The 14,379-nt window shown below is 42.3% G+C and overlaps 1 protein-coding gene across 7 annotated transcripts in view; it reads right to left on the bottom strand.

Annotated features, from left to right (window-relative positions):
- Positions 1–893: 893 nt before the first annotated feature.
- TTC13 (tetratricopeptide repeat domain 13) overlaps positions 894–14,379 on the bottom strand; it is an 80,012-nt gene continuing 66,526 nt past the window's right edge. For 6 of the 7 annotated variants that reach the window (XM_030556846.1, XM_030556847.1, XM_030556844.1 and 3 more), the window contains 5 exons: positions 14,046–14,181; positions 12,828–12,907; positions 12,278–12,356; positions 3,741–3,820; positions 894–1,045 (listed from right to left, as the gene is read on the bottom strand). In XM_030556846.1, coding sequence (XP_030412706.1) covers positions 922–1,045; positions 3,741–3,820; positions 12,278–12,356; positions 12,828–12,907; positions 14,046–14,181 — 499 coding nt within the window. In that variant the 3' untranslated portion in view covers positions 894–921. The remainder of the gene's footprint in view (positions 1,046–3,740; positions 3,821–12,277; positions 12,357–12,827; positions 12,908–14,045; positions 14,182–14,379) is intronic. The other variant, XR_003999662.1, reaches the window with a different exon arrangement.

Here is a 14,379-nt window from a genome sequence, read left to right as displayed (position 1 = left end):
TGCAAATCATGGTGGTCACTTTTGTTGCTGCCTGAAATAAAATCCACCTCTTTCTATGAAATACTGTGGTGTCACTCTCACTGCGGTGTCACCCTCACTGCCTGAGTGGAGCCAGGCCAGCCTGATGGGCTACCCTACTAGCTCTGAGTTTCCCCAGGATGCTGTCCCTCCCTGCCACCATCTGACAAACCAGCCTAAGCAGCATTCTAGGTGGCTCTCTCAGTACATTCACAACCATTGGTGCCCTCCACATCAAGAAACCCAACAGCAGCATGCCAGCCTCACTTGCAAGTAACTCAACGCCCATCAGCATAAGTCTGTCATTTGCTCACCAGACAAGGCTCATTTTAAGCATACCATTTGTTTATTTTTATTTCCAAAGTTTGTTTACCTGAAACCAATTTCTTTACAAGTGTTCCTGACATTATTTGTCAAACAGGTATTTGAAACACTTCTTCATAGGACAACATTACATAAAGTGTGTATTTATGCATTACACACATAGTATGGTTCATAAAGTTTTCACAGTTAAATTTTTTGTTTTGAAGAACCTGAAGACATATGACTGAGACAGAGGCGATATGAGATTTTCAAAGTGCATTAAGGAAAACATTCTTTAAGAACAAAATCCATATCTGCAGCAGGTTTGAAATAGTTCCTGTTCAATTATATCATATCACCTTTAGGTTTGGTCACTGAAATAAATTTGCTATTAGGAAGGTAGTGGCATTAAATTAGGCATGGAAACATTCATGCCAAGATTTTCCTGTTTGTTGAGAGCCCTAAGGTAAAGAAAATGGTTCAAACATTACATTTATCAAAAATTGTATCAAAACTAACAAAGGACCCAGTTTCTTCAGATTTTTTCCTTTTCAAAAATAATTTACAAAACAAGAAGTCTTGGCCCTTTATTTGTATAAATTATACAGCAACTATAGTTTTTTTAAGACAACGAGAAGAATCTGCATTTAGCACCTCGGTCATTGTTCTTAACGTTGGAAAAGTCTCTGATACTGATGGGAGACTCTTGTAAGAAGGAGAAATACTGAAAAAGAGAACAAAATTAAACTGAAATAGAATTTAAAAGTGTACTTCTAGGACAAAGTTTCAGTCTGTCCTGATTTAGAGCCTAATCTTGGTCAGGAGTTTGTTGCTCAAATCTTTTGCTCACCATGACTCACACCTCAGCAAGTAGCCTCAGCATGGAGAATGAGGCAATCACTATATAAAGGAGCATTCTGGGATGGCAATAATTAAGATAAACTAAGATTTACTTCTCTAACAACCATTATTCATTTTGTAAAATAACCACGCCAAACTGCTAACCACAAATTGGGAGAAGTTGATTTCATTCAGATACATCATTTCATTACTCTTCATAGTGAGGGCAGTGTCAGCACTTATTTTAATACTTTAATAATTCATTAAAAGTGTGTGAGTAAAAATTGCAAAATGAACATTTACAGTTTGCACATCATGAGTATTAAGATGATAAAGTCAAAGTTTGTGTGGATTCAATTAAAAAATGGTCTGCTTCAATGTTGCATCAGTGTAGTAATATTTAGTGTGTTCCTTTCCTTCATATAGAGGAAATTTAATGTGTTTGACTTACAAGTAAATTCATTATCTGAAAGTGCAATTGGTCTCAGATTCAAATTAATGTACCTGAATGTTTATGCTTTCATTCATTTAAATAGAATATAGTTCTAGTGAAAGTTAGCAGACTGACAACCATAGATAATTAAGTTAAACTATCAACAGAAGAGGTACAACATAGAGCAGCAGTGCAGGATTTCCTTAAGCTATCCCACAAAGTGCCTTAATCCTGAATTAGAGGGACCACCTTTAGGAATGTTTAGGAACCTATTTCAGTCTCCAGCCCATTCAAAATTTTGCTTTTGTATTGAGAATGACCACAAAGGGACAATTAGTGCCAAGTTTGTGACAGTTTTGTGATGTGAGCACCTGTTTACAAGGAATGAACATGTGTACTCTATTGTAAATATGTCTGGATACATAAATATAGTCTAGTGTGTGTGTGCAACAAAGAGTAGTTTTAAAATACTAGATTTCATTCTGCACTAAAAACATTCACATTTTTAACCCTTTTTAACTTCTCCTCCATAAATGCCCTCAGAAGCCTGGTATTGCTGAGAACCTCCAGGAATGAGCTAGATGTGGATCCCTCCAGCACCATGTGAATTAGCCAAAGTAGGATGGCTCAATAGTGACTCACTTTTCCTCCTGGTGCCACCAAACTCAAATTCTTATCCCTTTGTGTGCTTCAATACCTTACACAGTAACTCCCTCTCGCTTAACATTGTTTCAGTCTTGCTCCATTTAAAGTCGTGCAATGCTTCGCTATAACATCATTTGGCTGCTTGCTTTGTCCACAGCTGGCAGCCCCCATATCAGCTCCCCTATGCCTCCTTGCTGCCTGCCCCCACGGATCAGTGCCTTGTCCCTCCTCCCCCTGCCCATGGCAATCAGCTGGCTTGCGGTGTTCAGGAGGGAGGGTGGACGAGCGAGGACTCAGCGTGCAGGCTCTGCCTCCTGAATGCCGCAAACCAGCTGATTGCAGCAGGCGGGAGGCAGGGGGAAGGTTGTGCAACAAGTCCTTGCTCCTTCCCCCTCCCTCCTACCCCCTGAACATCGCAAGCCAGCTGATTGCCAAGGACAAGAGGGAGTGGGGAGGAGGGAGGACGCAGTGCACTCCCCCAGTCCCTCCCCTGCCTCCTGCCTGCGGCAATCAGCTGGCTTGCAGCGTTTAGGAGGCAAGGGAGGGAGCCTGCGCACTGTGTCCTTGTTCCTTCCCCCTCCCTCCTGAATGCCTCAAGCCAGCTGACTGCTGTGGGCAGGAGGCAGGGGAGGGAGGAAGGCGGAGCGAGGATGCGGTGTGTGGAGTAAAGGGGCGGAGTGGATGGTCCGAGGGTTAAGCCCCTCTGCCCCTGGTGCTTGCAGTGTAGGGGAAGCTACTGCTGCTGCTGCACAATGTGCTTCTCCCAGCTTACAGCATCTTCAGCCTCCTTGCCTGCTTCATTGTCTTTAGTGCCAGTGGGCTGTGCCTGTGTGGGGTAAGGCAGGGGCACCTCCCACCTATTGTACTGTACTGTACGGCAAAAAGAAATTTCCCTGGAACCTAACCCCCCGCATTTACATTCATTCTTATGGGGAAATTGGATTCGCTTAACATCCTTTCACTTAAAGTTGCATTTTTCAGGAACATAACTACAACGTTAAGTGAGGAGTTACTGTACTACTCCTAGACTGCTGGGCAGGCCCATGACTTATTTAAGCTTAATACTGAAAGTCACTAATTTTCCTATGCACAAGTGGTACAGGGTATTGAGCTGATAGCAATTTTTTTAAAAAAATCTGTATTGAGTTACAGTTTAAACCATTTAACACAGACTAAATTATAATATCCTGCTGGGGACCAATGATGAAATTCACCACAGTACAGAGGATCTACACAAGGCTATATGTACCACATTAACCTGTAGCATAGACATTAAGTGAATTTTCATTGGTACATATAGCCTTGTGCATGCCCTTTACACTAGAGTGAATTTTACCATGACAGGCTGTAGTATAATAAACTGGCTCACAGGAAAATGATCATCTTAACATTTATGGTTTACTAAGGACTATCACAGGTCATATTTGTTTTACATACACATACATTCTGTTTAAGTCTGCATTTAATAGTTTTGAATTTTTTTCTTTGACAATACATTTACCTTTGGAGATTCATCCAGCTTCTGGCTATTTTGCTAAAAGCTTCAGAACCAGGTGCTGTCATGGCTTCAAAATCAACCAACTGAAACAAAACATATCAACAAATAATTACAAAGGAGTAAGAAAATACAGCATTTCAAAAAATGCTAACTTATTGTTAGCACATCCACGAGAATGCACAGTGAAGAAAAACTAAACCTGTGGAATTAGATAAGTACCTGGCTTGGAACCAACGTTCTCATCCTTTTGCAGTGGAATCTAGCATATCTTCTTATGTCTTAATCAGAATTAATGGACACTGGTGATTAAATGCCATAAAATTATGAAATCAAGGGTGGTTTTAAAATAGATTGTATTCCCCACTAATAAATACAAATTGGAAGGCTGGATGTTTGTTCTGTAGTATTAGTTGATGGTCTACTGAAAAAAATCAGTAATGCCAGAAATCTGGGATAATATTGGGCTTTTCTAGCATTTTGCATTAATCTAATTCTTCCCATTCTGTATTTCTGAACTCCAGCTTAGCATTAGTAACAAGTATGATTTAAGCGTGGTTTTTTTTGTAATTCTGACATGTACACTACTAAACACAGCCAAGACACCTGAGCAGCTTCACATCAGTAAAAGCCAGTGAAAGTGCAATACCCTATTTCAGTGGTGGGGAACCTGTGGGCCGCACGCAGCCCATCAGGGTAATCAACTGGCAGGCTGCAAGACAGTTTGTTTACATTGACCATCCACAGGCACGGCCGCCCACAGCTCCCAGTGACCATGGTTCACCGTTCCTGGCCAAAGGGAGCTGCAGAAGTGGCAGCCAGCACGTCTCTGTGGCACACGCCATTTCCCACAGCTCTCATTGTCCAGCAATGGTGAACTGCAGCCACTGGAAGCTGTGGGTGGCTGTGCCTGTGGACAGTCAATGTAAACAAACTGTCTTGTGGCCCACCAGCAGATTACTCAGATAGGTGGCGTGCGGCCCATGGGCCGCAGGTTGTCCACCACTGCCCTATTTCATCTCATAAAGGTCAATCAAAAAACTAGTCAGAAAAATATATTTTGCACTCCGCCTTGAAGCTTACTAAATTCATGCTCTGGTGGATTGCTGAAGAGAACAGATTAGTAACTGGCCCTCCACTGAGAAAGACTTGCTGCTGGACATGGAAAGTTCAAAGTGCATTTCACTTTGAAGCGACTAGAAGTGGCAGTGAGGTTCTATTAGAGTTCTTTGAGGGTGTCAAGCATGTGGACAAGGGTGATCCAGCTGATACAGTGTACTTGGATTATCAGAAAGCCTTTGACAAGATCCCTCACCAAACTAAGCAGTTAGGGACAAGAGGGAAGGTCCTCTCATGGATAAGTAAAAGCTGGAAACAAAGTATAAATGGTCCGTTTTCACAGTGGCGATAGGTAAATAGCAAGGTCCCCCAAGAATCTGTACTGGGGACCTACCTGTTCAATATATTCATAAACGATCTGGAAAAGGGGATGAGCAGTGAAGTGGCAAAATATAAAGACAATACAAAGTCACTCGAGATAGTTAAGTCCAAAGCTGACTGCGAAAGTTACAAAGGGATCTCAGTAAACTGGGTGACAAAATGGCAGATGAAATTCAGCATTGATAAGTGTAAAGAAATGCACACCTGAAAACCTAATTCCAACTACACATACAAAATGATGGGGTCTAAATTAGCTGTTACCACTCCAGAAAGATCTTGGAGTCATTGTGGATAATTTTCTGACATCTGCTCAATGTGAGGCAGCAATCAAAACAGCTAACAATGTTATGAACCATTAGGAAAGCAATAGATAACAGAAAATATGCCAATATATAAACACACGGTAAGCCCACACCTTGAATACTGTGTGCAATTCTGTTCACCCATCTCAAAAAGGATATATTAGAATTGGAAAAAAAGTGTAGAGAAGTGATATGGAACAGCTTCCATATGACGAGAGATTAAAAAGACTGGGACCTTTCAGTGTGAGAAAGAGAGACGACTAAGAGGGCATACGACAGGTCTATAAAAACATGAGTGGTGTGGAGAAAGCGTTATTTACCCATTCACAAACATAAGAATTAGGGGTTGCTCAGTGAAATTAATAGGCAGTAGGTTTAAAAGGAAAACATAAGGAAGTACTTCTTCACACAGCGCAAAATCAACCTTTGGAACTCACTGCCATGGCACATCATGAAGGCCACAGGTATAATCAGGGGTTCAAAAGGTTGTCAGGGATGCAACCCCTTGGTCCAGATGTCCCAAAACTGCAAAAAGCTGGGATTGGATGAAAAGATATGGATTACTCAAAATTCCCCTATTCTTTTCACTCCCTCTGAAGCATCTGGCACTGGCCACGGTAAGAAGACAGGATATTGGCCATTCTTATTAGTTCTCTGCTCATTGTCAATTTTCAATATTGAATTAGCTCAATTTTTTCTTGCTATCAGCCTTCTAAACTCATCAACAGTGAACAGAGAAGCTAGGTTCTGTACTTCCTTTTTCATGCTTCATCACCAGTAAAAGGTATTGCAAGTCAAACTTCGTTATCAGTCACACCTGTATAATATAATTTTCTTCAACGGTTTTATAACTCATTGGAGCTTAGTCAACAATTCTGTTGGTGAGGCATAAGGAGGAATAGAATCCAGCCCATTCTCCCTTAGCTGAATTGGTTCTGCAGTGTTAACAGTAAAAAAGAGAGTTTACTCATCTTGTGCGGTAATTGCAGTTTGTCCAAGATGTGTCTCCCTGTGGATGCTCAACTTCCACTGCACATGCGTCTCTCAAGTCCTTGATGAGAAATTCATACACTAGCAGTGCCTCTTCAGCCTGCACACACGCCCTAAAAGCCTCCTCGTGCTGGACACTGAGGCAATGTAGGGATGCGCAGGCAAATCACCCTCAGTTCCTTCTCCACACAAGTGTGTCCACATAGAACAATCCAAAGCAGAGCTGAAGGAAGGGCAGGTAGTAGAGCACCTATAGAGATAGCTCTCTCAAAAAACTGCAGTTACGGCATAAGGTGAGTAACTTCTTCCTCTGCTTTGAGTAGCGTCTGAGTGCTCCACTTCAGGTGACTTCTGAGCAGTTTTTCCAGAGGGAGGAGTGAGCTTTGGAATGGAGTCCAGAACTGAAGATAGTACTGCAGCAGCCAGAGCTGCATTGGATCTGATGGCATGGATTAAAGAGTAGAGCTTCAACAAAAACCCATGCAACAGCCCTACACATCTCAGACACTGGTATGTTCTTAAGCAAAGCAGTGGATGTTGCTTGTGACCTCGTAGAATGTGCTTTCATCCTTTGAAGAGGATGAAACTCTGCGGTCTCATAACAAGTGATACACATCCATATATCCGCCCCGATAGCATTGGCCTGCTAAACCCAGGGTTGTGAATTCAATCCTTGAGGGGGCCATTCTGTGTGACAACCCTGTAAACCAATACTGTAAGACATGTCAGTTGCCCCTCCCTCTGTCAGAGCAACAGCAGACAATCGTTTTGCACCTTTTTTCAGCGCCGACGCCATAGCACGGCAAACATGGAGCCTGCTCAGATCACTGCCACAATTATGAGCACTGTAAATACCACACACATTATCCTGCAGTATATGCAGAACCTGCAAAAGCAAAACCAGGTGAGGAGGCAATGGCAGCGCGGTGACAAGTGTGATGAGGACATGGACACAGACTTCTCTCAAAGTACAGCCCTGGCAATGTGGACATCATGGTGTCAATGGGGTAGGTTCATGCCACGGAACGCCGATTCTGTGCCCGGGAAACAAGCACAGACTGGTGGGACTGCACAGCGTTGCAGGTATGGGATGATTCCCAATGGTTGCAAAACTCTCGCATGCGTAAGGGCACTTTCATGGAACTTTGCGACTTGTTTTCCTTTGCCCTGAAGCGCAAGAATACCAAGATCGGAGCAGCCCTCACAGTTCACAAGAAAGTGGCGAAAGCCCTGTGGAAGCTTGCAGCGCCAGACAGCTACCAGTCACTTGGACATCAATTTGGAATGGGCAAATCTACTATGGGGGCTGCTGTGATGCAAGTAGCCATCAAAGAGCTATTGATATCAAGGGTAGTGACTCTGGGAAATGTGCAGGTCATAGTGGATGGCTTTGCTGCAATGAAATTCCCTAACTGGAGTGGGGTGATAGATGGAACCCATATCCCTATCTTGGCACCGGAGCACCAAGCCAACGAGTACATAAACCGAAAGGGGTACTTTTCAATGGTGCTGCAAGCACTGGTGGATCACAAGAGACGTTTCACCAACATCAGCGTGGGATGGCCAGGAAAGGTATATGATGCTCACGTCTTCAGGAACTCTGGTCTGTTTCAAAATCTGCAGCAAGCAACTTTCTTCCGATACCAGAACATAACCATTAGGGATGTTGAAATGCCTATAGTTATCCTTGGGGATCCAGCCTACCCCTTAATGCCATGGCTCATGAAGCCATACACAGGCAGTTGAACAGCTCCTGACTACTGTCCAGGCTATCGGCTGAGCAAGTGCAGAATGGTGGTAGAATGTGCATTTGGACGTTTAAAAGTGTGCTGGCGCAGTTTATTGACTCAGATAGACCTCAGCGAAACCAATATTCCCATTGTTATTACCACTTGTTCTGCGCTCCACAATATCTGTGAGAGTAAGGGGGAGACGTTTATGGTGGGGTGGAAGGTTGAGGCAAATCACCTGGCCGCTGATTACGTGTAGCCAGACACCAGGACGGTTAGCAGAGTACAGGAGGGCACAATGCACATCAGAAAAGTTTTTAAAGCCAGTTTCACAACTGGCCAGGCTACGGTGTGAAAGTTCTGTTGTTTCTCTTTGATGAATCCCCTCTCCCCTGCCTTGGTTCACTCTATTTTCCTGTAAGATAGCCACCCTTCCTCCCCGCTTCGATCACTGCTTGCAGAGGCAATAAAGTCATTGTTGTTTCACATTCATGCATTCTTTATTAATTCATTCATCACACAAATAGGGGGATAACTGCCAAGGTAGCCTTGGAGGGGTGTGGGAGGAGGGAAGGACAAGGCCACACTGCACTTTAAAACTTATTGAATGCCAGCTTTCTGTTGCTCGGACAGTCCTCTGGGGTGGAATGGTTGGGTGCCCGGAGGCCTCCCCACCGCGTTCTTGGACGTCTGGGTGAGGAGGCTATGGAACTTGGGGAGGAGGGTGGTTGGTTACACAGGGGCTGTAGTGGCAGTCTGTGCTCAAGCTGCCTTTCCTGAACCTCAACCATACGCCAAAGCGTATCAGTTTGTTCCTCCAGTAGCCTCAGCATTGCCTCTTGCCTTCTGTCACCAAGCTCACGCCACCTATCATCTTCAGCCCACCACCTGTCCTCGCATTCATATTGTTCTTTCCTGGACTCTGACACTATCTGCCACCATGCATTCTGCTGGGCTCTTTCAGTGTGGGAGGACTGCATGAGCTCAGAGAACATTTAATCATGAGTGCGTTTTTTTCGCCTTCTAATCTTCGCCATACTCTGGGAAGGAGAAGATCATGTGAGCAGCTGGTGGAGGAAAAAAGAGAGAATTGTAGTTAAAAAGACACATTTCAGAGAACAATGGGTAGACTCTTTCACAGTAAACCTTGCTGTTAATATTACATAGCGCATGTGCTCTTCATACAAGGTTGCATTTTGCCTCTTACTGAGGGTATGCTGGTTTGGTGCGAGACATCTTTCACGCTGGGCCGGGCAACAGAATTTGGCTTGCAGGCAGCCATGGGAAGACACAGTCTTTTGGCTTCTTTAACCTTCATAACATGTGGGAATGGTTTCAAACAGCAGTGCCCTCATTTCCCATACTAAGCAGCTGTTGGGTTGGCCATTTAAAAGGAGGAGGGGCTGCGGGTTTTGGGTTAACGTGCAGCACAAACCTAACTGTTCCCCCCCCCACACACACACACACCTAAATCTCTGAGATGATTGTTTTCCCCCACCGCATGGCTAACAGCAGGGAACATTTCTGTTCAGCCACAGCAGGAACGGGCACCTCTGAATGTCCCCTTAATCAAATCACCCTATTTCAACCAAGTGTCCAGGAATGATATTCTCCTGAGGATAACACAGAGATAAAGAACAGATGCTGTCTGAATGCCAGCAAACACCAGGACCATATGCTGCCATGCTTTGTTATGCAATGATTCCAGACTACGTGCTACTGGCCTGGTATGGTAAAATGTCCTACCATGGAGGACAGAATAAGGCTGTCCTCCCCAGAAACCTTTTGCAAAGGGTTTGGGAGTACATCCAGGAGAACTTTATGAGTATGTTCCTGGAGGATTTTCGCTCCATCCCCAGACATGTGAACAGACTTTTCCAGTAGCTGTACTGGCTGCAAATGCCAGGGCAAATTAATCATTAAACACGCTTGCTTTTAAACCATGTATAATATTTACAAAGGTACACTCACCAGAGGTCCCTTCTCCGCCTGGTGGGTCTGGGAGGCAGCCTTGGGTGGGTTTGGGGATTACCTGACTCCAGGTCCACGGTGAGAAACAGTTCCTTGCTGTCAGGGAAAATGGTTTCTCTGCTTCTTTGCTGTGTCCTATCTTCCTTGTCCCCCAAACACACTTCCCTGTTGCGTGCTACTCCACTGACAGAGTCAAAGCACAGGGGTGGGGTAGTGGTGGTTGCACCACCTAGAATGGCATGCAGCTCATCATAGAAGTGGCATGTCTGGGGCTCTGACCCAGAGCATCACTTTGCCTCTCTGGTTTTTTGGTAGGCTTGCCTCAGCTCCTTAAGTTTCATGTGGCATTGCTGCAGGTCCTTGTTATAGCTTCTGTCCTTCATACCCTTTGAGATTTTTTCAAATGTTTGGGCATTTCGTCTTTTGGAACAGAGTTCTGATAGCACGGATTCATCTCCCCATACAGTGATCAGATCCCATACCTCCTGTTTGGTCCATGCTGGAGCTCTTTTGCAATTCTGGGACTCCATCATGGTCACCTCTGCTGATGAGATCTGCACTCACCTGCAGATCACCACGCTGGCCAAACAGGAAATGAGATTCAAAAGTTTGCGGGGCTTTTCCTGTCTACCTGGCCAGTGCATCAGAGTTGAGAGCACTGTCCAGAACCGTCACAATGGAGCACTCTGGGATAGCTCTCGGAGGCCAATACCGTCGAATTGCAACCACACTACCCCAAATTCGACCTGGCAAGGTCGATTTCAGTGCTAATCTCCTTGTCGGGGTAGGAGTACCACAATCGATTTTAACAGCTCTTTAAGTAGAAAATAACAGCTTCGTCGCGTGGATGGGTGCAGGGTTAAATCGATCTAATGCTGCTAAATTCGATCTAAATTCGTAGTGTAGACCAGGGCATAGATAAATGGAACAGAGAACAGGCTGTTATAGGTTCAAATTGATGTTTCATAAGGTACAATAGAATCTCAGGGTTGCGAACTGACCAATCAGCCACACACCTCATTTGGAACCAGAAGTATGCAATAAGGCAGCAGCAGAGGCACCCCCTCCTCCCAAAAGAAGCAAGTACAGTACTGTGTTAAATGTAAACTACAAAAAAAAGGGAAAGTTAAAAAAAAGATTTGACAAGGTAAGGAAACTGTTTCTGTGCTTGTTTCATTTAAATTAAGATGGTGAAAAGCAGCATTTTTCTTCTGCATTGTAAAGTTTCAAAGCTGTATTAAAGTTCAGTTATAAACTTTTGAAAGAACAACCATAATGTTTTGTTCAGAGTTGCGAACAACCTCCATTCCTGAGGAGTTCGTAACGCTGAGGTTCTACTGTAACTAAGAACCAGATTGAGGTCCCAGTCTTGAGATGCATGTGCACCTGAAGTGTGGCCCCCACAGAGATACTACTCAAAGAAGCAGTTTATTTTTGTCAGTAAAGTCAGCAGCTATGACTAACTACACAAAAGGAATATATCTGATGAGTGAGGTGGTATCATTTTTCCATAGTCACTTTTCAGACCAGAACTTCACTTTAAACTCTAAAACCAACAGCAAAAGTAATTCAGCAGATCATATATAAATCCTGTGGCAGAATTGGGGTGAGATGCATATAAATGTGTTTCAGAACTCTGTAAATTGCAACCACATTAAACTGCATGTGAAAGCAAAGAGGAAACGCTAACATTGCATGCCCACATGAGCCCACTGCACTCCAGAGATAAGATCTGCGTTCTGCTCAAGCTGAATCTTCAGAGACTCCTTCAGGGGAGCCACAAGTAGGAGGTCACCACTGGGATCTGGCCTCACAGTTACAAAGGCACAGATTATCATGAAAGGTCCACATCGGAGGGGAACAGCTGCAGCCTCAGGGCTAATCATAGATGCTGAAACATACTATATACCACAGCTGTCATCTGAGAATCCACAAAAAGCAATGAATCCTAAAAAACATTATAAAACTTTAAGCCACTATGGTAAAGCATGGACAAACACTTGATAGACACACTTTGAGTCCTTGCTTATTCCTTCAGCTGCTTCTCCATACTTAGAAGTATCACTTCTGTTATCTAGGTTGAGCCAATGTATTTTTATGTAGAACTTGCCTTTCCTTTTGGTATTTTTCCTGCTACTTCTTTCCCACTTGCCATCAGTGCTCCCATGATCACCGAATAAGCTATCACACTAAAAAATAAAGAGCAACAAGTCTCTTTCCGTAATATTTTTCAGTTGGAATTATTTTACATTATACAAATTCAACTTCTTACTCCTCAATTAAAAATTTTTAAAAAAATACCTTGAAGTGCTTGTTTATTAGAGATAAAAACAGACATCTGACATCTTCGTAAAAATCAGGGATTCAGGTACTGAAGAACTGTAGTTCTGTAGCCTTATCGATGAACTGTTTACTGATTAATTAGTTAATATTGATTAGCCTCAGACCATAGTGGTCAATAAAGGTTCAGTCTCCTGAGGGCTACAGCATTAGGAATGTTATTAGTTTAATTAGAACAAGAGACCCTAGAAACATATGAGAAACAACTGCAATTTATCACAAGTCCCTTTATTAATAAATCCATTAAGCAGATAAACAATCCCACATACACTAAAATAGAATAGCAGATGGAGAGATAATGCACAAAATCAGTCACTAACCTGGATCCTCTTGAGAGTGGCATTAAATTATAGAAGTAATAAACTAAAGACAGGATTAGATTGCAGACAGCATCTGCCTCCTAGGTAAAAAAAAAAAAAATGCAAGCAGGGGCTCAAAAAAATACTTTAGTGTACAGATATGAGATGAAGAAACATAAAATAATGTTAATGGAGGGTATTACAAAGAGCACTAAGTAATGAAACAATATATTCAACCCGAAGGTGTGGGTTGTTTTTGGGGTTTTTTTTAAATAAAGAAAAATATGCCGTAAGTTTCAATAAAATTGAACCATCCCTACTGTGAACATTGGAAGATCAAGTCACTCAAAAAGGCCCAGCTAAGGAATTAGCTTGAACAACAAACTAGCATTGCATTTCACCCAGCATTAAGGCATTATGCTATGTCAAAGATCCTGATAAATCTAAAGCATAGCTAGCTTCTCAGGTAGAATGCAATCAACCTGAAAACAAATTTTATTGTTTTGTCATATATTTATGTCAATTCTCATTTTACAACGGGCTGTCAGGAACCAGTCTATTAACAACGTTAAATAGTGCTCATCATGGTAATAATATGAGGTGGTTGCAAGCTAGGATAAAAAAATAATGGCAATTTTATTATGGAACATTTCATGCTGTGTGTTTGGAATTAAACTATTACTTAGTAAAATGGAGCAACTTAATAGTTTACCCTTAAACAATGGAAACCTCTCACTTAACTTCTTCTGACTAGTAGCATTTCAATATGAGGTGAATTTTATTACTTATTTAGGAACTGTGCCAAAAAATCTGAATATTAGAGCAATGCACAGTAAACTGGATTGTATTTTGACAAAAATAAAAAATGATAGCATATATATATATATATATATATATATATATATATATATATATATATATATATATATATATAAAATTAATTATATAAAAGGATTCACGACAAGGCCAGAAGAGACCACTGTTATCATCCAATCTGACTTTCAGCATAATACAGGCCACAGAACTTCCCTAATTAATTCCTGTTTGAACCAGAGAATATCTTTTAGAAAAAACAGCCAATCTTGATTTTGAAATTGCCAGTGATGGAAAAATCCACCACAACCCCTGGTAAGCATTCTAACGGTTAATTACCCTCACTGTAAAAAATTTACACCTCACATCCAGACAAAATTTGAAGTTGAAGCTAGTATGAATTAATTGTTTCCATAAAAACCTTACCCCAAGTTCTGCAGATAGAATTAGTACTTTTCCTTTGGCTGTTAGATCCTTATATAGGGCATCTATTTCTGCATGATACAGTTGTGTTCTTTCTTCCGTTGTCTGAGTTTCCACTGAAAATAATATGTTCCCAACTCTAATACAAAAGATTATTTGAATAAATTTCAAGACACTAATCAAATACTTAAGAGGTGCAAAAATGCAGAATAGTTAAGGCTAATATTTCTTCCCTCCCCCAAACCTTCTCCCATACCACCCCTACGTAAAGCAAGAAAACAAATCTGCTGCCCACTCAAATGAGACGCACTGAGGTTGAAATAGAAACAGAGAATAT

The sequence above is a fragment of the Gopherus evgoodei genome, chromosome 3 (assembly GCF_007399415.2).
Source record: "Gopherus evgoodei ecotype Sinaloan lineage chromosome 3, rGopEvg1_v1.p, whole genome shotgun sequence".
NCBI lineage: Eukaryota > Metazoa > Chordata > Testudines > Testudinidae > Gopherus > Gopherus evgoodei.
This window is presented reverse-complemented; position numbering and strand designations above follow the sequence as displayed.